Here is a 21,957-nt window from a genome sequence, read left to right as displayed (position 1 = left end):
GATCAGTGCTTTTCCCCATTCAGGTGAGCCGTGCCCGTGTTCCAGAGCCGGGATCAGTGCTTTTCCCCACTCAGGTGAGCCGTGCCCGTGTTCCAGAGCCGGGATCAGTGCTTTTCCCCATTCAGGTGAGCCGTGCCCGTGTTCCAGAGCCGGGATCAGTGCTTTTCCCCATTCAGGTGAGCCGTGCCCGTGTTCCAGAGCCGGGATCAGTGCTTTTCCCCACTCAGGTGAGCCGTGCCCGTGTTCCAGAGCCGGGATCAGTGCTTTTCCCCATTCAGGTGAGCCGTGCCCGTGTTCCAGAGCCGGGATCAGTGCTTTTCCCCATTCAGGTGAGCCGTGCCCGTGTTCCAGAGCCGGGATCAGTGCTTTTCCCCATTCAGGTGAGCCGTGCCCGTGTTCCAGAGCCGGGATCAGTGCTTTTCCCCATTCAGGTGAGCCGTGCCCGTGTTCCAGAGCCGGGATCAGTGCTTTTCCCCATTCAGGTGAGCCGTGCCCGTGTTCCAGAGCCGGGGTACTGCCAGCCCCGGTTTGGGTGAGCTGCCGGGATGAGCCGAGCGCAGCGATTCCTGACCAACAATACCGGCTCTTTGTTTTCCCGGGCTCCCCAATCTGTCCATCCATCTGTTCTCCCTTGCTTTAGATTCCCGTTTTAAGCTCCTGGGGAAGGATTCTCCTCTTTGTTTCGGCTCTGCTCCCTCACAAGGAGGTTGGAGTTCAGACCCAGCCTACCCTGGCACCGATTTTCCAAATAAATAAATCAAGGCCCCTGTTTTACTGGGATCCAACTTGTTTTCTCCGGAATATGTGCCTCAACCTATGGTAAAAAAGAGCCACCATGGATTCCCGGGAAATGGTTAAAAAAGGGAAGCAAACAAGATGACTTTTCTTGGGCAACGATGGAAAAACAAGATTTTGCTTCCTGCTTTCAGTTCTTGGACTCCCAAACTTTGGAAGCAAATGGCACAAAGACAAAGCACCGGTTTCCAGCATTGTTTTGAGAAACAAGGATTTCCTTTTTGCTCCTTGCCCCACTCCTCCATGTGACTGGAGCAGAGTTTGGAGCCAGCCAGGCAGCCATGGAAAGCACAGGTTTCCTTTGCCCTGCTGCACACTGGGAATATCCCCAAATCCACCCGGATCATCCACAAAGGAAGCAGTGCTCCAGGGAAAGGAGACCTGACCCCTGAGGTAAAAGCCCTCACAAACACACCCGTTCCTTGATTTCCTCTTGGAATGACAGAGGGAAAAAAAAAATCCCTCTTCAGAGGTCTATTCGTTTTGCAGGTTTTGTTGGATTTCTTTTCCCCAGTTTGTTTTCCTTCTTTGCCTCATCAAGCCAATCATAAACCACAAAAATAGCATTCCATGGATATGGTAAAGCCATCAAATATGGCAAGAATGGGGAAGGATTAATTAATAGTTAATTAATTTCCCGAATGTGTCTCTTGCACTCTGAATCAACAAGAGCTTTCCATGGAAGAGGAAATCTTCGGCATCTTCCTGGCTGGAGCCTGAGGGGAAGCCAGGGGTCTCTCAGTGTGGCCAGAAAGGTTTGAGGGCTCCACGTGGATCTGTGTAATCCCACACACACCAAAGGGGTTTTCCCTGTAAGCTAAAAGCTCCTCCTGCACGAGGAACTTTCCCACTGCAAACACATTTATTATCCCAGTGTTTTGTGCAGGAAGCATGGAATAAGGAGGCCCTGCTCATACAGCACAGCCTTGTCGCACTAATCCCTAAGAGACAAAACCTACCAAACCCAGGATTTTATCCTTAAAACCATCAGATTCCAGCAAGTGAGTTGAAATCCACCCGAAGGTTTGGAATTGATGCATCAGGAATTGAAACACAGGGAGTGGCTGTCCAGTGGGTCACCTCTGCTCCTTGGAGTGGTGGACCGTCCTTGTCACATCCCTTCCACTGTTCTTTGGGGAAAACCAAGAAGGTAAAGGCCAAATCTTTCTGAAATACAGCTTCAAAATTAATTCCGAATCCCTGCTTCTTGTTTGCTCTCAGGAGACTCGGAGCAGGGAAAAGGAAGCAAAATTCTGCCTGATTCATTATTGCCATGACATGAATTGCGTGGAAAAGGCAAAATCCAAGCAGGACCGTGTCCCAGAGATGTTTTAATTGCTGATATAAAACTGTGACAGGGAGAGCAGCATTTTCCTTTCTTTTAAGGAAGTCTTTTCCTTGATAGGATCTCATTAAACATTGCTGGAAAAGAAAAACATCCCATTTACAGGATAACATCTCCTCATGATTAAGGTCCTTCCAGGCTTGAAACATGAGCCACTATCCAAGAAAATATGGATATTTATCTCCTTCCTGCCATAAAAGAGTCCTGCAAGATTGCTGTAAACAGCAGGAAACGTCCATGGAATGGGATCTGCAGCCCAGGATGGAGAAATTCCTCCTGATATCCGACCTGACCCTCCCCTGGCACGGCTGGAGGCTGTTCCCTCTTGTCCTGTAGCTTCCACCTGAGTGAAGATTCCCAGCCCTCACTGGCTCCACCCTCCTGCCCAGGAGCTGTGGGGTGGAGGAAGGTCTGAACCAGCTGGGATCATCCTCCCAGTTTGTTCCAGCCACTCTGGAATCTCTTCCTCGTTGGCCACAGGTTGGACTCGGTGACCTCGGAGGTCTCTTCCAAGCTCAGCGATTCTGGGATTCTGTGATTCTCCAGACCAGGTCCCACCGCATTAAATGAAAATGGAATTTAATCTCCTACATGGATATGAAAAAAGACCAGTGGAAAAAACCCTCCTGGTGCTTTTAGTCCCTTTTCAAGAAGTTCTATCAAATAAATGTCTTTGGCCAACTCCATTAGGGAGCAATTAGACCTTAATGGCCGTCTAAATCCATTATCAGTGGACATTTAACCTTGCAATATTTAAAGATAATATTTAATTTGAGCAAATTAATGGGCTGCCTGTGAGACCAAAGAGATCTACTTAGGCTCTCTGGTTTTCCGTCGGGGATATTTCCCTTTGGATAGTGTGACAAGAAACTGGGAAAGTTGGTCCTCACCTTTGGAGCTCAAATAAACAGTAGGAGCTATCACCAGAGCACAATCTCAAATAAGCACCTGCTTTATCCTTCTTACTGCTCCTGTTATTTCCATATCCATCCACAGCTGGTTTTGATCCAGTCCAGGGACACCTTCCACCGTCCCAGGCTGCTCCAAGCCCCAGTGTCCAGCCCGGCCTGGGCACTGCCAGGGATCCAGGGGCAGCCCCAGCTGCTCTGAGCACTCTGTGCCAGGCCTGCCCACCCTGCCAGCCAGCAATTCCTGGTTCCCAATGTCCCATCTGTGCCTGCCCTCCGATAGAAGGAAGCCATTCCCCCTTGTCCTGGCACTCCAAACCCTTGTCCAAAGCTCCTCTCCAGCTCCCTCCAAGCTCCCCAGCCCTGGAACTGTATCCCAAGGAAAGTGTGACTTGAACACAGATCTAGAAATTCCAGCTTAAGGAGGACATTTCCCTCTTCACTCCAAGGATCTTGGCACTTAATTCCCAGAAGGAGAGGAATAGGAGCAGGGAGCACCTTAAATCCATGCCTCTCGTGTAACTGCGTGTGATGCTCTAAGATGTCATCGCCGGCGTCTCTTTGAAGCAAAGTGACAACATCCAACGTCTGCACTATTTCAGTCCCCGGAGAACTTCCCTGATGGAAGCAAAGCCGTGCTCATGGAAAAACCTGGGGAAGCTCCAGAAGTAGGTTGCCATCTCATTCCCACATTGGAAGGTTAGAGGTGTTTCCTCTGCGAACCGAGTGCTTTAAATAGCGCTGACTTTGCACATCGGGCGCACTCGGTGCCGCGACAACAGCACACAGGAGCTGGAGCTGCACGAGCGCGAGCCTGGCGCGGATCCACGGAATCTCGGGAAGTCACAGCCAATTCCTAGCGCTGTACACGCGTGGAATTCAGCGTGTCAGGGACGCATGGCATCCTTCCTCTGGCACAGCCGGTGGAACTCGTCTTTAGTGGGAGTCATGGAGTCATGGAATGGTTTGGGTTGGAAGGACCTTAAAGCCCATCCAGTGCCACGCGTGCCACGGGCAGGGACACCTCCCATTATCCCAGGGCGCTTCCAAGCCCCATCCAGCCTGGGCACTGCCAGGGACCCAGGGGCAGCCACAGCTTCTCTGGGCACCCTGTGCCAGGGCCTGCCCACCCTCGCAGGGAAGAATCCAACATCACTGAGGAGGCGCTCTGATGGTGGAAGGGAGCAATGGATTGGCACCAAACTTTTGGAAGATCAGTTTCCACCAAGAAACCACCAAAATGCAGGAGCAAAACTGAAACGAGTATAGCTGTGCCTTCACAAACCTTATTAATTTCAGGAATTCCAACCCTGGAAACTAACACCAGCAATTAGGGAATGGCGCTTGGCCTTTGGTTCACCTCAGAAAGGCTCCTGAGGACCCTCCCTCTCTCCATACTGGGAGAAGGTAACTGGGAGCCGTTCCCCAGATTTGCCTTACAGCCCCTCACGTTTTCCACCCTGGCCTGGGTCAGGACGATCCTGCCCCACGGCGGCCCTCCCGGAGCAGGGGGAACCGGGGTGTAATTACACGCCGCTCCTGTCAGAGTGGAATCTGTAGTACATCGCTAATGTGTAAATGACTAAATAACTTAATTAGGTGAAATGAAGTGCACTTACAACCACAGATGCTTACGCCGGATCGGGATAATGTGGTGTGTGGGAATATATCCCTGGTTTTTTAAAGATGTTTATATTTAACAGTAGGCCAAGGAAATGAGGAACATGCACTGGTGAGAAGGATGGCAGGGAATTTTTTTTAAAAGGGAAGAATGTTTACCACATCCTTACAGACTGATGGAGAAAACCATTTTTAAATCGCTTCAAAATGCTGGAAGGAACCAACTTTTCAATCCCTGCAAATATCAGATCCCAGTGAAATCCTAAGGGGCGTAGGAGAAAAAGTGGTTCTTCTGGGCAAGCTTAAATAAATGAACGAGCAGAGCCCTTCTTTTCCAGGCTCACCTATTCCTGAGTGGATCACTGAGGTTGGAAAAGCCCCCCAGGATCATGGAGTCCAACCGTGGAGAGCAGAGTGCCACATCCAGGCATTCCTTGGACACCTCCAGGAATGGGGACTCCAAACCTCCCTGGGCAGCCCCTGCCAATGCCTGAGCCTTCCCAGGAAAAGCTGCTCTTAGGGAAGTCACCAGGAAAATTCCCTGTGTGGGGAAGAGCACCTCGAGTGCACTCAGTGATTCAAACCACGGGACCGAGCTCGCCAGCTTTCCATGGGAGCCTGACAAACGGAGCGGGAGAAGCGCTGAAATCGCTCCCAGCCCTTCTACTCATCCATTCATCCATATTCATCCTTCCCCTCTCCCCGAATCCGTGCTGGAGGTGAATGGAACACAACCACCAGCACGAGGAGGAGCTGAATAAGCCAAATTATGGCATGTGTGCTTCAAGGAGGCTTCAGCCAACGAAGCAACCAGGAAATGGGAGCTTTAATTTTCCATTGAGGGATAAAAGGGAAGGATTCGAGGAAGTGCCTGCACAAGTACCTATGGCGCTGGAGCACATCTTACTCCCAAAAAACAGCCTGGAGTAGTGGAAGGTTCCCTGCAGGGTTGGAGCAAGGTGAGTGGTCAAGTCCCTCCCAACCCAAACCATTCCAGGGCTCAAGGAAAAGAAAGTCAAGGTTCCCAAGCTGCAGTGCCCAGATAGCATCTTCCATGTTATCTTTCCCTTATTTATTAATTACCTCTCTCTAATGAAAAAGAGAAGTAGTTGTTTGTCAGAATTCCAAGTGAGACGGACACCAAAAAATTCCTAAATCCAGGATTAGGCAGAGAGCTGCCCAAATTTTTGATGATTCCGTGTGGAACCACCACGAAATGAGAAGTTTTTCCTGAAAGTCCTCTCAGGAAACTCTAAAGATCCCTTTTCAAGCTGGAAAAAGAAGTTGTCACAATGATTTTGGGAGAGCGTGGATGGAAGGCAAATTTGGGACTGAGTCAAAAGTGTCGGAATAACGAGTTGGAATCTGTTGCCATTAGTCACTGCCTTGGAAGCAAATCCAAAGCTGCTAATGCTGGGGATGTTGAGCAGTGCAGAGACTCCCTGCCTCCTGGAAGGAATCTTCTGGGATGAGATGAAACGGTGAGGCGGCAAATGCTGCCTCTCTTTAGGTGCAAAGGAGAATTGTACCTCGCAGGAAGGGGAGAGGAGGTGTTTGCCTCTCCCGGGAAGTGTCACCCTCAGAAGAGCCTCCATTTCACATCTCCTCCTTGGGAGCCAAGCGAAATCAATTAACTCTGCAACTGGAACCAATTAACCCTCGCAAAAGCACAACACCAAGCACAGTGGCAGTCTTTAATAAATGGGATAAATGTAATAAATCCATAAATAAGGACGGAAAACGCCACAGGCTGGGGCTGCCAGGCTATGTCAGGTGGGCTCCCGATTCTTCAGAGACAGCACAAGTGTTTGAGGGTCTAAAACAAACGCGGACTTCCACAAAATGGGGATTTCAGCAGCCCCGGGGGACAGCTGGGGTGGGATTGATCCCGTTTAGCTCCAGCCACCTCAAAGCAGGGCTGCACTCCCCGAGCCGGCTGTACAAGTGGGATGAAGAGAGATCCCTTGAAAGAGGCACCTTAAACCCTTATCTTAAAGGGAGATAAAGCTGCCTTATCTCCAGGGAGGCACCTCGATGCTTCCGCTCGATTCAGATGCCGCCGTTTGATCCAAGTCGCAGTGGGGAGATGGGTGCCATCTGTGACACGAGCCAGCAGCCCGGCCTCCCTTCCCTTCCTTTCCCTTCCCTTCCCTGGCTCCCGGCACGGTGGCCAGGAGCGGGAACAATGCTCTGCCTCCAGTCCCTGCCTTGCCTGGCAGCTCGCAGCTTTGAATCCACTCCTGGCCTCATTCAGCTTTTTTTTGCCCTTTTCCCATCGAATTCTGAGCAAATGGGAGTCTGCTCGGCAGATTATCCCGGTTTGCTCACAATTCCCTCCTGAGCCACGTCCGACAGCAACGGGCAAGGCAAGGGGCTTAAACCAGCAAAACATCTTTGTAAATATGATTAATAAAATTCCACAGTGATTCCAGAGAACGCACAGCACTGGTGACCCTTCAGCATTCCCCGTGAGGGCTCCATCCCACCCCTCTGGACACCATCACGGCTTGATTTTTCCAGAGCTGAGCTGAATAAGAGGAAACAACTTTCTCTTCTAAAAAATAAAAAGGAATAAAGCTGCTTCTTTTATAATCCTGCACTTTCTATTTAAGCTCCTGCTCTTTTGGATTAAGGAAAGAACAACTCGCCATTAGGGCCTGCCCTGTTTATCAACATCACAATTGTGCCCGAGAGCCACGGGAATTATTTTACACTTCAAAAGATGCTAGAAACCAGTTTTATCTCTAGTTAAAGTTTCAATATAATATTTAAGAGAACTCATCCTCCCCTTCCAGTCAGATACTGTGGTTTGATGTCTACAAGCACTTGCAGGGAGGGGGATTCCAGGAGCGGAAAAATGCAAATAAAAATGACTTTATCTGCTCATTTTTGGCTTACAGGAGTTTCACTTCCTTCCTCCGCTCCTAACTGTTAAAAAAAGAACTTTTTCTGCACCTTAGACAAGACAAAAGAAGGTTGAAATTAAAGGGGCTGGAGCTGCTGCCTAAGTCACATCCAGGCAAGCCCACGGGCTGGACACAGGAGTATCCTTGGTTTTGGAATGTGTTTCACCAGTGCCCTATGCCACACTCATAAAGAAATGGCAGAGCTTTCAACTCTGGCTTTATGCTGCAAAAAAACCTCTATTTTGTCCCCAGTTTTGCCCCCAGAAGCCTGAATCTTGCCTCGCAGTGCTCAGATAATGAAGGGCTTTTCCCGTCCTAAGTGAGTCACTTCGTATACATTATCTATAAATTTATTTTCAGTTTGACAATATTCTGGCGCTTCAGCTAAATTGGGTGCGTGGCTAAAAGGAAAAGGACAATTTAATGCCAATAATTCTCTGGTTAACGCTTCCTGCCAGGGAAGCAGCACCTGTGCAAGGAGCGGCGTGCGACAGAGCCGGCAAGCGGATAAAAGCCAAGCTCTGGCTTTCTGCTCTGATCCTGGGGACCCTTCCAGGTGAACTTCCTAATTGGACAGCAGCACATTCCCAGGGTTTGCTGCGCACTCCAGCCACGGGCAGCATCGCTGCTCCACGCTGACCAAAGCTCTCAATCAAAGCTCCACGCGAGCGCGGAGCGAACACTCGGCGCCGCGCCGCTGCTAATTACCAGCGCTTCCATAAGGCAGACTTTCCAGGATGGAAAAATGAATCTATGGAGTAAAAATGGGGAAAGTCTATGGAATAGAAACAAAAAACATGTGGCATATAAATAAGACAAAAAAATGTATGGAATAGAAATGAGGACCTTAGGAGCGGGAAAAGCCCGATGTCCATTCGGTAATGTGCTGGTTCAGAAATTAATGCTCTAATTTGTGGTGTTTACAAAAGAGCTAATTTTAGGAATGGGAATTTTCCTCTGTTTATCCAACAAGACCCAGGATTTCCTAAGTAAGTGGATGTTTCCAAAGAGTATAAAATCAACAAAGGGATTAGGGACAGAAAACCCCAGTGAAGCGACGCTTGCTGACAACTCCGACCCCGCTGAATAAAGAATGGTCCGGGCTCTGCTCGGGCCCCAACACATCACTTTGTGCACAATCCAAGGAAACAGCTAATCCGGGAAAAGCAGGAGGCAAGGAACTCGGATACTCCAGTGGATGAGCCCAGGACATGCTGCTGTAGTCTCAGGCTCTAGGCCACTTCCATCTCTGATGCTGGAACTGCCTTATCAGGAAGGCAGTAGCCTCGTCCCTGCTCCTCTCCCAGAATACCTGCTGTCACTTCTCCCTCAAAAACATGAGGAAAACTAGGCCATGCCCTATGGAAGTCTCAGCAGAGACGGACTGTGCTCACAGGCATTCCCAGAGTCCACCCAAACAGCCCCGTGCCACTGGAGTTACAGCGCCTGACGCTGCCCCAGCCTCTTCCCTGCCTGTCTTTGTTCCTGAAATCCCAAAGAAACGAGTCTGTTCTGTGTAATTTCATTAGATCCCAATATTTCAGCTTCTCCTCCGCCAGAGCCCGTGGTCACCTCAAGCAGGGACGCACCCAAGGAGCAGCGTGGGAGCCCCACTGAGGGAAGAGGAGAGTAGAGGGAATTGATTTGGCTTTGCCAGCTTTGCTCCCTGGCTGGAAGTTTGTATTCCAGCCACAAACTTCCCGCCGAGGTTTGTCCTGGAAACGCTGCCGGACTCTTCAGCGCAGTGGCCCTGGCAGGTGCTCCCGCAGTCCAAGGCCATAATTCAATCAAGCCTTGGGCTGACGTCAGGAACAAAAACAACTCAAAGGCTGTTTGTGAACGGGCCCAGAACCCCTGAGATTCAATTAGAGCCTTGATATTCCATGGGGAATCTTATTTAGCTGGATTTAATATTGCCAAAGCTTGGGAGCAGTTATTTATCAAATAGGTTGAACGCATTTAAATGTACAGGCAATGGAACAGCACGCTAACCCCACAATCCCAAATTTTCAGGAGCAGCACAGGCAGGAAAGCAGCACCAGGAGCCAGTCTGATTTTTAGATTCTCCAGCACAAAAAGAACCAAATCCCTGTTTTCTTAGGGACTACATCCATGCCTAAGGTGAACCCAGGGATTTCTGTGTTTTGCCATTTGTGGATCCCTACGATTCCCCTGGGGGAAATGCTGATCTCTACATCCGTGATGTCCCAGAGGGTTTTGGTTTGGGTTTTTAACATACACTTTGCTGGGATCACAGGGTCACACACACACACACATACAGGGTGGAGGATACACACACGTAGGATGGAGGATACACGCACGTAGGATGGAGGATACACACACACACACACACACATAGGATGGAGGATACACACACACACACACGTAGGATGGAGGATGCACACATACACACACACGTAGGATGGAGGATACACACACACACACACACATAGGATGGAGGATACACATACACACACACGTAGGATGGAGGATACACATACACACACACACGTAGGATGGAGGATGCACACACACACACACGTAGGATGGAGGATGCACACACACACACACACATAGGATGGAGGATACACACACACACACACGTAGGATGGAGGATGCACACACACACACACACATAGGATGGAGCACATACACACACACACACACATAGGATGGAGCACACACACACACACACACACATAAAGGATGGAGCACACATACACACACACACGTAGGATGGAGGATGCACACACACACACACACATAGGATGGAGCACATACACACACACACACACATAGGATGGAGCACACACACACACACACACACATAGGATGGAGGATACACATACACACACACGTAGGATGGAGGATGCACACACACACACACACATAGGATGGAGCACATACACACACATGGGGTGGAGCGGGTAACACACATGGGATGAAGAGGGAACCATGCACACACATGACAAAGGGACATATGTGTGTGACAAAGCAGGGTGTCTATACGGACACATCCATGCGACTAGGGGGACCATACACACACACGCACACACACATGACAAAGCAGAATCCACACACACGCACACACACACACACACACAGGATAAAGCAGAAGCCATACACACACACGCACACACACACACAGGATAAAGCAGAAGCCACACACACGTGTGACACAGCAGACTGCCACACGCATACACACGACGAAGCGGGCTGTCACACACATACGTGACAAAGAAGGAGCCTGTCCCTTCCCACCCGTTCACCGGCCCAGGGTGCCGCACGCACGCAGCGCTGCCCTGCCATTGGGAAGCTGGGCACAGGGCAGGAAGGCCGGAGCTGCCGGGAATCCTGCCAGGAATGCCGCCTGCATCCTGCATGGCACCTGCCGTCGCTGCGAGCCCGGAGCCGGAGCCGCTTCCCCTCTCCCGGGAGCCTGGCTCCTCTGCTCCTGCTGCGGCCCCGTGCCAGGGTCACCGCCGTGCCACAGAGCCGGCACAGCCGGAGCAAACCCCGAGTAAAGGCCACGGCGCCCACGGAGAGGAGCCGGCCGTGCCCGGGCCTGAGAGCCAAGGCTGAGAGCATCGGCCCGATCCCACGGTCCGGCAGCGCTGGTTCCAAACTGGATGCGCACCAGCACAGACAACAATGGGACGCAGCTACTACTGTCATTACTACCAGGAGTAGTCTTGAAAGGTGTGGTGACTGCCACAAAGCTCTCACACCAACAGTGCACCCAAAATCCACCCAAATGAACCCATTTTCCCTTCCCCATGGCTGATTGAAGCTCCACTGCCTAGCATTTACCTTGGAGGAAGGAATAAACACTCCAGCCTCTCTCCAGGCTTTTCCTAATAGACTTTGCTAGGAAAAGAAATTCTACGACAGGCTTTAAAACAAGATTTAAAAATTAATTAAGAATTTGGGCATTCCAACCCTCTGCTTTGCCAGGAAGTTTTTCCTGCAAACAGCTCTGAGATGAAAATTTAGCAGGTGAGTGTTACCAGCCCAGGAATTTGTGCCCAAATTTCCAGGCTGGAAACCTCCAAAAGACACAGAGGTGAATTTTGGGCACAGGACACCTCCCAGACAACCAAAAATCAGTGGAGGCCCCTCCACATCTCATTGCCACCAACCGAGGGGCGGCATCAGCTGCGGGAGGAAATTTGGCGACGACTTTTCCCAACAAATAACGGCAAATTCAATTATTCCAGGGAGCGGGATGAAGCGCTGTCATCCCTCCTGGCTGCCGAGGTGCAGCAGGAGCTCCACGGAGTAGCCACTGGCAGATGGCACATCCTATTACATGTATATTCATTTTCTGTGCTGCATCATACTAAACATTCCCAGGTTATTCCAGCTTTTCTCCCTGACATCCACCACCCTGGTATCTGGGAACATTTTGGGAAAAGACCTTTAAGCCATAACTGCTCCTTATAAGACTGCAGAGCTCTTGGTGGCTGATTTAAATCTCAGCAGGATCAGCCCCTGAAAACCACAGGTCACCGGGGCCCTCCCTTTTTCCTGGGCTTTGCAGAGCCCCACATTTCCAGCTACAAGAAGTTTACCATGAGGAGTAAATGTTTGAGCTGTAAAGCTTCCAAAATGACTCTGTTTATCAGAGCAGATGAAGGAAAAAAAAAGCTAAAGGAATCATTTGAAGCTCAAAGCAAAACTGTTTATAGGACAGCTTTTAGTGCTCCAAGATTCCAGAGAGATTTCAGCAATTAACAGCATAAACTTCCATAACTTAATTCCATTCGATATGTTTAGTTGTTCCTGTGCTATTTCAGTTATTCCCTGTTACAATACTACAAGAGATTTGCTGATCTCTTTGCTGATTTAAAAAAAAAAAAAAAAAAATTCAAGCAGCTTCTTCACAATATCCCTGGGATCCGAAAGAAGGAGCTTAAATCCTTTGACTTCCTACATAAGGAAAATATCCAAATAATGCCCAAAATCTCTTTAAATAATGGAGGGGAGATTAAAAAAAAATTAAATCACTTTATTTCTGCATTAGCAAAAAAATAAGCGGTGAAAGATGAAAATTTGGTGTTCCCAGGATTATTTGTGCCTATTTCACGTTCCTTGGGAATTCAGGCCACAGAAGCCACTTTTGCCTGTGACAACAATCCATATGAATTTGGGAGTGGCACAAGTACAAATGCAATGGGAAGAAGCCAAATTGTACCTCACATGTTTTTTTTTCCCTGAGCAAGCCTTGTACTCCCACTGAACTCCGAGCCAGGCCTAAGTTCCCTGGTTTAACAGATGCACTTTGTTCCCAGATCCCTCAGATCCAGGCAATAATGTGAACCATCATTCCTGTTCCTGCTAAACTTGGCAAGGGCAGGCACAGTGTCCCCACACCAAGTGACATTTGGCTGCACGTGGGCCCGGAAGGCTTCAGTCGCTCCGACAGGGAATTCTGAATTATTAAATATGTTCCGGAGCCCTGACAAGGTAGCACGGAAAGAGGATGGCAAAAAGCACCTAAAAATGCCCATCTCCATTATCCAGGGGAATGACCGAGCTGGGTTTATCCGTTCCGCTACCACGACAGGCCCACAGCTCCCAGACTGACATATCTGAGGGACTGAAGGCGGCTGCGGAGCGTCCTTTGCAGGCCACGCTCCGTTTGCTCCTGCGGGTAAGAGCCAGGATTTCTGCTCTGGAACTCAGTATCCCGCTCCTCCTGCAAGTGTGCTCCGGGCTGGCTCGGGCCACTTCTAAATCCCAGAGCGTGGCTCTTTCGCTGCCCCCACGGAAGCGCCTGGGATCGGGCTGGCAGGGGAGGAGGATCCCGAGTAAACATAGCTGCGAGGATGGGAGGTAACAGCATTCCTCTTCTCCTTAATCATAATTACGAAACATTAGCCACGGAAAATAGGGAAGGAGCCGCTTTTGCGGAGCTGCAGAGATTTCAGCAGCGAAAAGCCAGGAGGAATATGACCCAGGCAGGCTCCAGAGCCCTGGAATGCTGCCTGGCGAAGGTGGCAACGCGGGGCCACGCAGGCCCAGCCAACACCCAAACTCCAGCATCGTTCTCCCTCTTTTCTGGCATATCCCTTGAAAAATGGGGACTGCCCTTCGGAGCCACCCATGGGAGCGCAGCAGCTCCGGACCTGCTGCGCCGCTTCCTTTTTAAAAGCAGGTTTTTACTCCAAAATCTCCCTTACAGGTTTTGTTCCCTCTCTTTTTTATTCCTTTGAGTGGCGTTTCTGCACGATAAGCCCCAAACACATCCCTGGCTTCCCAAATCCCCCCTGGCACACACGCTGTTCCTACTGAGAGCAGCGGGATCCGTGCAGGCATCCCAGGTGTGCCTCACCTGAGCAGCTCCAAAACATCTTCCCGAGAAAGCCTCGATTTAATTCCATTTTTTTGATGATCAAATAACAATAACAAAATCCTGCAGCTTTCCCACCAGGCCACACTCCAAAACCAGACTGTACTTAAAAAAAACCCACAATATTCGATATAATTTCCTCACTGAACATCCCGAATAAAAAAACAAGGAATTTAAACTGTGCTGGCTTTGTGATTCCCTCGTTAGAGATGTATTAATTTGTTGCTCTAATGCAGGCCAAGCCCTAATCAAACTAATGGCAAAATGAAAAGCGAGGATTTAAATCCTTTAAAGGGACTTTGCTTGATTTGGTCAGGCAAAGATTGGAGATTTTTCCCTTTTTTCTGGGCCACGGGAATGGCCAATGATAAAAATTCCACTTTTCTCTGATTCTGCTCCCACCCACACGCTATTCAAACAGCTACAGAGTGGGCAATCCAGAACAGATGCTCCCAAATGGAGGTAAAATTCCAGCCTTTAAATAGAAGGAGCAGAAATTGAACAGAACCAGGAAGATGTGGGCTTTGATTAACAGATAAAAAACTGAAATATGTCAAATGTGACAGACCCAGGGAATTCTTGGGGGAAAAGCTGCTTCAAAATCCGATCCTCAGCCATCATCTCTTCATTTTATAGTGCCTCACCCTTAAATGAGGATAAATTTCAGATAAATTTACTATGGAAGCAATTGCAAACTCCTCCCAAAATTTTAGTAGATGTGAGAAAATGAATTTTTTTTTTTGGCAACTGTCCTAAAAAAGGGCAAACAAAGCAGGAAAAATAAAAAGCAACCCCCCACTTCAGCCCGATGAATGTGCATTGTTCAATTGAAGTAACAGCTATTAAATCACTTTCCAAATACGATCTAAATTGGAGGGAACTCCAGGGGAGTTTGCTTCCCAATCCCTCCAGTCTCCCCCAGTTCTCCCAGTGCAGGTCAGAGGCTCCAGCCTTGGTTCAGTGCCCTGTGCCGAACACCTGCAAACATCAAACAGAAACTCCTGGTCCTTTCCTGGGCTGACAAAAGCCTTTCATGTGAAAAATGCTCCCTGGGAATGTCACGGCTGGAGCTCAGGTTACATTCCTTTCTCCCTCGCAGCCCTCCCCGCTTTGGAACATGGGGAGAAGCCATGTTTGTGGAATTCAAGATTCAAAGGGAACGGGGCTTTACTTTCTTTTCCCTCGCACGTCGCAAATCACAACACGGCATCATGGATTAGCTGAGGAAAAAGCCACGGGGATGACTTTAAGCGGGAATTATTCCCACACTTCCTAAAGTCCACTTAGTTTCACTTCCCTGCTTGGGATTACTTTGAGATGCCTGGTTTTTATTTTAATCTCTGTTTTCTCCCCTCTGTAAGGGAAGTTTGGGGTTAATGCAGAGAATCTCAATAAATCCGTTTTTAAAGAGGAATATTTAAAGGTCAGCTCAAACTTCAGAGGGAGAACTTCCAGGAGGAAAACCAGGACCCAGCCCGCTCCCTGCAATTCCCTGTTGGCAATCTGCACAATTAGAATAACAGACTATGTCCACTGTTATTCATGGAGCTGCCTTTAATCCTGCCACAGAAAGCATCTCTTGGAGCAGCATCCAGGTATTCTCAGATCCAATCCCAGTTTCCCAAGCTCCTCACATGCCTGCCCGGGCAAACAATAGCCACCAACTCCGTCCTCAGGCCACACATCCACCCTCTCTCTGCCCGGGGGCAGCGGGGGGAATTAGCCCCCAACTTTTTGGGAAGCACCATGCACTCGCTGCAGAATTCCCTGTCTGATAAGCAAGCCATAGATATTGCAAGTGGAAAATCGCCTTGATTTTCCCTTCCAGAGACCCCCTTTGCTGCCATTGTGCACACAACCGCCAATGCACGGTGCCCACCGCTCCACCAAGCTTTTCCTTCCTCCTCAGCACCAGACACCCGTGCGCCAGGGAACTCTCTTGGAATTCTGTCCATGCAGACTTCAGGTGTTGTTTTAAGTGGTCTTTAGCTCCTTATTCCTAACTTCCTGCAGCTCATTAAATCATCCTCCTGGCTACGCGAGGATGCGTCAAAATTCCTCCGATTCCTTCAGCTTGCAGGACAACAAAACGCAATTTAATCACCCCCTGCTCCGATTTGTCCTGCTGATCCAAATGACTCTGGAGATGAGGTTGAGGAGGAATTATTAAATATAACTCTGGAGTTATTTGCTGTCAGCCCAAGTGGTGGTTGCTGCATGGACTGGGCTCTGAGCATGACAAATTGATTTGTCTGGCACAACCACTCCGCGCTCCTCTCCAGTGAAAACAAATAGAGTGGAGATTCTAGATCCGGCCCCATCACTTCAAAAATTGTGTCAGAAAAGGACAAAAACTGGGATTCAAACCTATAGCTCATATTTGGAAAGTTATCCCAGCCCTACAGCAAATTTCTCCAAGTTGCTATCTCACAATATAAGCAAGTTTGTGAAGATAAAGCAAACCCAGGCTGTTATTTTGAAAGTCTAAATAGAATAAAAGGCACAAAATTAATGTTTAGGTGGAGACTGATCTGAAAAAAAACAGACCAAACTTCCAAGCCGAAATCCCGCTCTGGAAATTAAAAGCTAAATGATGTCCCAGTGCATTTAATAAAATACTGAATAAAGAAGAGAGAAACTGAACTGAGAAAACCTGCAAATATCAGGTAGGAAACTCTCTGCAAGGAGGGGCGTCTCCGTGGGCTGCCAGGGAAGCCTTGCCCAAATTGCCCATACAGAGCAGGAGCCGGGTAGACTACGCTGGCCCGTGGTGTGCCGGCATGTGGAATTGCCTGGGAGCTGAAAACACCGCAACTGCCTACCTGTACATCGAGGCGCTGAAAAGCAACTGCATCCCAGAGCAAGGAAATGTGCAGTAGGGATCTTTGGGAGCCCTCATCTGTCAGGCACATAAAAGCCTCTCTATAAACTTGAGTTGCCAGACAATTATTGTCCACACATGGTCTACTGCAGAGAGCTCCGAGACTGCTTTTGTCATCCCACTCCTGTTTTTAGGGAGCGCGGGAGATGCCCATCAGCCCTACCACAGCCAAAGGAACAAACCATCCACCTAAATTTCAGGAAAGTCTTCCAGAACACTCTCATGTTTGAAAACAAAATGCCCTGGCTGAAGCAGCAAGAGAAAGTCACTTGAATATTTTAATTCCCAAAAAATATGCCATCAGCAAACAGCCCTCTCTAATCCTAAAGACTTTTTTTCCTGGCGTTTATTCTCGGATACTTGTTTTATTTATTTAACTGCAACAGCCTCGATTCTGCTTCAATTCTAATGCACAAAATTAATTTGCACACAAGAGGTTTTGACTATCGTCCCCGACAGACAAAGAGAGGCTTTGGAATTGGAAATAAAAAATTCTCCAGGGCTCAAATCACTAAAAGGAAAAGATAAATCTACTGTAAAACTAGAACAATTTTAAGCAATGATTAAACAGAGGAGAAGTCCAGGGGTTTTTAAAAAATCAGAAATGTGTGGCAATGCTCTAAAAACCTCCCAGGCTTGTGGAAATAACAATAATAATAATAACAAAAATCAGAATAAGAATAACCAGTGCTTAGGAATAATTCCGCTGCAATCTGAACGAATCTGCTCCCCACAAGAGATTAAAGCACCACAACAAAGGTAATGCCTATGGATAAATAAATCCCAACGTTTTCACTACGGATGGAACAAAAAACGGTACATACTTGAGCCAGTAAAATGTCCACTTGCCAAGGAAGTTGGTCCATTTTTCCCGCTGCTCACAGGAGGTGAAAACATCTAAAAAAAACAAAGAGGCATTACTAGTGCAAAACAAGCAATTCCCGAGTCCACTGGCAGTCCAAAGTTCCTTGCACATTCCTTAGGAGTTTCTCTCCCCCGAACCGTCAGCCCCCACAGCCCTGCAAAGGCGTCCAGATTCCTTCCAGCCCCCAGCGCCCCTCGCCACCAGCATCCCGCTTTTATCAGGCTCATTAGCTTCCCAAACAATCTGCCCTCGCCGAAGCCTTTGAGCCACGCCGGTGCCCAGCAGCGTTCTCCAGGCTGGGAAGCGGGGCTCGCTCCCCTCTCCCCGCCGACAAAGGCGGAAAAAGTTGGGATGGGTCGCAACCTTGGTCATCAACGTAGCAACGTCCATTTCCATCCCGCTCCAGGATTTGCCTGGCATGTGGGAACCCAAATAATAATAATGCAAAGTGCCACCTGCCCTAAATTCTCATTCCGTCTCTCCCACCGAGCAATTGGAAGCCAGGCTCGCTCCTCGCCCCCTCTCCCTCCCTCTCGCACTCCTCTCTCTCTTCCCAGCATTTATTTCGACCCTAATTGGTTTCTCCCTTCTCCGACGTGTCTAGTGGATAATACGCACCTTCCCTGAGTCAGAGCCTGCAAAAAGCCAAGGAACAAATGGGAAAAGTGCACCAACAAGCAGAGAGGGGGCTGCGAAGCTGCCGCAGGCTACGATTCCTGGCCAAACTTCCCCAAGCCATCCCTCAGAAGCCGAGGCTGGAGCAGCAGCACCAGCCTGGAGCACACAGGGGAAAGGGGGGGGCTTGCTGGGCTTTAGGAGCAGACCTGCCTCTCCCAGCAAAAGCTCTTCCCCAAAATAAATAACTAAGTGGATAGAGAGATATTCCTGACATATTGGGGGGAAGGGAGGGGATGGGGAGAGGAAGGAAGGGGCTGGAGGGGGAGGGGGAGCCTGACAAAACTAGACAAGTGCACGCGTCCGGCGCAACGTTCGGCCTCCAAACCAGCCCAGGGGGACAAAAATCCCTCTTTCCTTCGAAAATCACTCCCAGATCCTGGCTAGGGCGGGTAGGAGAAGGTTGGTGCAGTTTTAATGCCAGCAGAAGCCGTAGGAGATTTCAGGGAAAACTTTAAACTGAGACAGTCGTGGATTTCTTTGCACTTTCCATGTGCCAAAATCGAAACAAGGGAAGAACCGAAAGGAGAATATCAGCGAGTCATTAGCAATTAATTAGTTCGTGTGCCAACAACGCTTGAAAATCGAAAGCACAATAAAAGTGCAATATTTGTATGATGGAATGATGAGAAATGGTCAGTTTTTGGGCCGTTTCTTTTGGCAGGAATTATTTGAGCCGTCCGAGACATGAAACCAAGCTGCGAACGCGCCTGCATCTCCCATCACACACAATCAGAAAGACTAAAAATACTCAGTTTGGATTTTTTTTTTTTTAAGCGAAAAAAATATTTACCATGCTTCTAGCTGCTGATTAAAAATTGCCCAATGTACTTAGAGCACAGTTTGGGGTTGGTTTTGTTGCTTTAGGGTTTTTTTTGGCTGGATTTTTTTTTTTTTTTTGTTAACAGAGCAGCTAGAATTTTTTTTTTTTACAGCTGTTGCTAATTTCCACCGTTGTTTCTTACCGCACTGAAATCCAGTAAATCACTCAGTTCTTTGTCCGTCCCTAAGGCAGCCATTCGCTGTTGGTGATGCATTTTAGCAAAATCACACAAACCTAGAAACATGGAAATAACCGCAATCAGAAATCCCGAGCCTTGCAGGAAACACAGTCGGATTTTGCTTTTTCAAGGGGGGTCGGGGAGTGGGTGGTTGAGAAGAAGAAGGGAGGGAAAAAAAGATGGAGGGGCAGCAAAAAAAAAAAAAAAAAAAAAAACCAAAAACACAACAACAAGAGAGAAAAAAAAAAAAAAAGAGCGATATTGTATTTCCAAAGAGGCGAGCCAAACCCGGGAACATCCACTCTTAAACCCAAATCCGGAGGAGAAAAAAAAAGGCAAAGCCTCGCTCCCGGAGCATCATTTATGCAACAGGAGGTTCAGCGAGGAATGAATGAGGATCCCAGAGAAGAAACTACAGCCATCCGCTCCCAACTTTTTCCCTTCTCCTTCTTCCACGCAAAGTAGCGTTTGGAGGCAGAAACGGCAAAGAGCGAGGAGGAAAAAAAGCCACGGCGAGACGCGAAGTGCAGGTTCCGGGGGCGGGGGGGCAGCGGGGGACAATTAGCCCCGATTCCTAATTTGCGGAGAGGAGGGGGGGATGAGGCCGACAACAACCCGGGAGCGGCTCGGGCCTGTGCGGCGGCAGCGCCCGGGGGGAGGGGAGCCGAGGAAGGGAAGGGAAGAGGGAAGGGGCGCGGAGCCCAGCCCAGCGCAGCGGCCCCGACCCCGCCGAGCCCCGGCGCCGCCTCCGTACCCGCCGCCGCCGCTCATGGAGCTCCGCGCTCGGCTCCCGCCCGCTCCCGCCGCACTTTTCCAAGGATTCCACGTTGGATTCGCCCAGCTCGCGCACACACATGGCGAAGCGCGTTTATACGGGGCCGCGGACGCACGTGACGCGGGCACTTGGCCGAAAGGAACAATATTTTTTTCCCCCTTGGATTACCCGTTCCCTTCGTCTTTTTATTTTTTATATTTTTTATCTGTAATCCTGCTTTGTTTTGGTTGCTTCACTCCCGCCTCCCGGCTCAATCCCAACGCCCAGCTTGCCCATTTTCCCAGAGCATCGGTGCAAACTTTGCAAAGCAGCCCCTTGGATTTACGCGCAAGTTTTCGGGGATGCTGCCAGCCCCCCGCTTCCCCTCCCCTCGCCCTTCCTTCTTCCCTCATCCCCTCTGCCACTTTTATTCCGTATTTTCCTCTCGCAGGCCGGACACCACTAAAAAGAACTCCTTGGAGCTCATTTTCCGGTAGGAAATAAAGCAGCGAGTCCCCGCGTCTGCACCTTGGTGTATCTCCCACACGTGTAGCTATATCGTATCTATGCAATGTATATACAATGTATAGATTTACACAGCCCGGAACTTGCACTTTCTTTTCTTTCCTTTTTTTTTTTTTTTTTTTCTTTAAATAACACATCGGGATCGACAATTTCAATCAAAAAATAAAAATGAAAGGAAAAAAAAAAAAAAGAAAAAACACAGACAAGTTAGTCTAACAGCAAATTGGAACTTTACCTTAAATGGCCACAAATATGTTCACAATATTCCAAAGGGGGGGAAAAAAAGGAAAAAAAGAAGGAATAAAAATAATCAAAATAAAAAGAGAGGAATCTTCTGCCAAAGTGCTTTATTGTCTCACACGTGTGTGACCCTCCAAAACCACCAAAAAGTAGGGAAAGTGTCAGTCCTGCTCCGGGTTATTCCACAGCTTTACAGGCACACTACACCTGGCTTTGTTGGGATTTGGGGGGCCCGGCCACCGGCCACAAAAATAATATAAATTAGATTTTTAAAAAATTAAAAAATTAAAAACCAAGGAAAAAAAAAAAAAAAAAAAGGAAAAAAAGAAGGTCCGACAACTTTTGCCCTATTGTTTTTACAGACACATGGTGACGGGCTCGCAGCGCCGCGGCTCTCGGGGACTTGCCCCCTCCTTGTCCTTCCTTAAAAAAAACCAAAAAACCAAAAAACCCAAATCCCGAAAAAAACAGGCGACTCCCCCCTCGGGGGAGCGCGGGGCCGCCCGTTCCCCAACTTGGTCCAAGTTTAGAGCAGCGCCCGCCGCCTCCTCCGGCTCAGCAGCGCGGCCTCCCCCGCCGAGCCGCGGCCGATCGCATCCCGCCCGGGCAGCCGCATCGCCCGCCGCTCACATCCGGGCAATGCCCGCCGCCTTATAAGCGCCGCCGCCGCCGCTCGCAGACAATGACGAGGAGGAGGAGGAGGAGGAGGAGGAGGAGGAGGAGGAGGAGGGCGGGAGGAAGCGGGCGGGACGGCGCGGCGGGGCTCACAAGATGGAGGGACCCACCGCGCCTGGCGCCGCGCTGCGCCCCTCGCGCGTTCCGCGCAGGCCCGGGCCACCGGTGCCCGCCGCGCGGCCGGCGCTCGGCCCTGAGCGGCACCGGAGCGGCTCCGTGCCGCCGGCCCTAGCACACCCGGCAGGGGCTCCAGCACCCTCAGCACACCCGGGAGGGGCTCCAGCACCGTCAGAACACCCGGGAGAGGCTCCAGCATCCTCAGCACACCCGGGAGAGGCTCCAGCACCCTCAGCACACCCGGGAGGGGCTCCAGCATCCACAGCACACCCGGGAGAGGCTCCAGCATCCTCAGCAC

The 21,957-nt window shown here is 49.5% G+C and overlaps 1 protein-coding gene across 1 annotated transcript in view; it reads right to left on the bottom strand.

The window, feature by feature from the left end:
* Positions 1–21,552, bottom strand: part of LOC137467731 (transcription factor 4-like) — a gene marked incomplete at its 3' end in the record, with an annotated part of 99,729 nt that extends 78,177 nt beyond the window's left edge. The window contains exons 1-3 of the mRNA XM_068179152.1: positions 20,863–21,552; positions 19,313–19,404; positions 17,632–17,704 (exon numbers count right to left, since the gene is read on the bottom strand). Coding sequence (XP_068035253.1) covers positions 17,632–17,704; positions 19,313–19,384 — 145 coding nt within the window. The remainder of the gene's footprint in view (positions 1–17,631; positions 17,705–19,312; positions 19,405–20,862) is intronic.
* Positions 21,553–21,957: the final 405 nt, after the last annotated feature.

Source organism: Anomalospiza imberbis, unplaced genomic scaffold (assembly GCF_031753505.1).
Source record: "Anomalospiza imberbis isolate Cuckoo-Finch-1a 21T00152 unplaced genomic scaffold, ASM3175350v1 scaffold_77, whole genome shotgun sequence".
NCBI lineage: Eukaryota > Metazoa > Chordata > Aves > Passeriformes > Viduidae > Anomalospiza > Anomalospiza imberbis.
The sequence above is the reverse complement of the archived record's forward strand: the minus strand, read 5'-3'. Positions and strand labels throughout refer to the sequence as shown.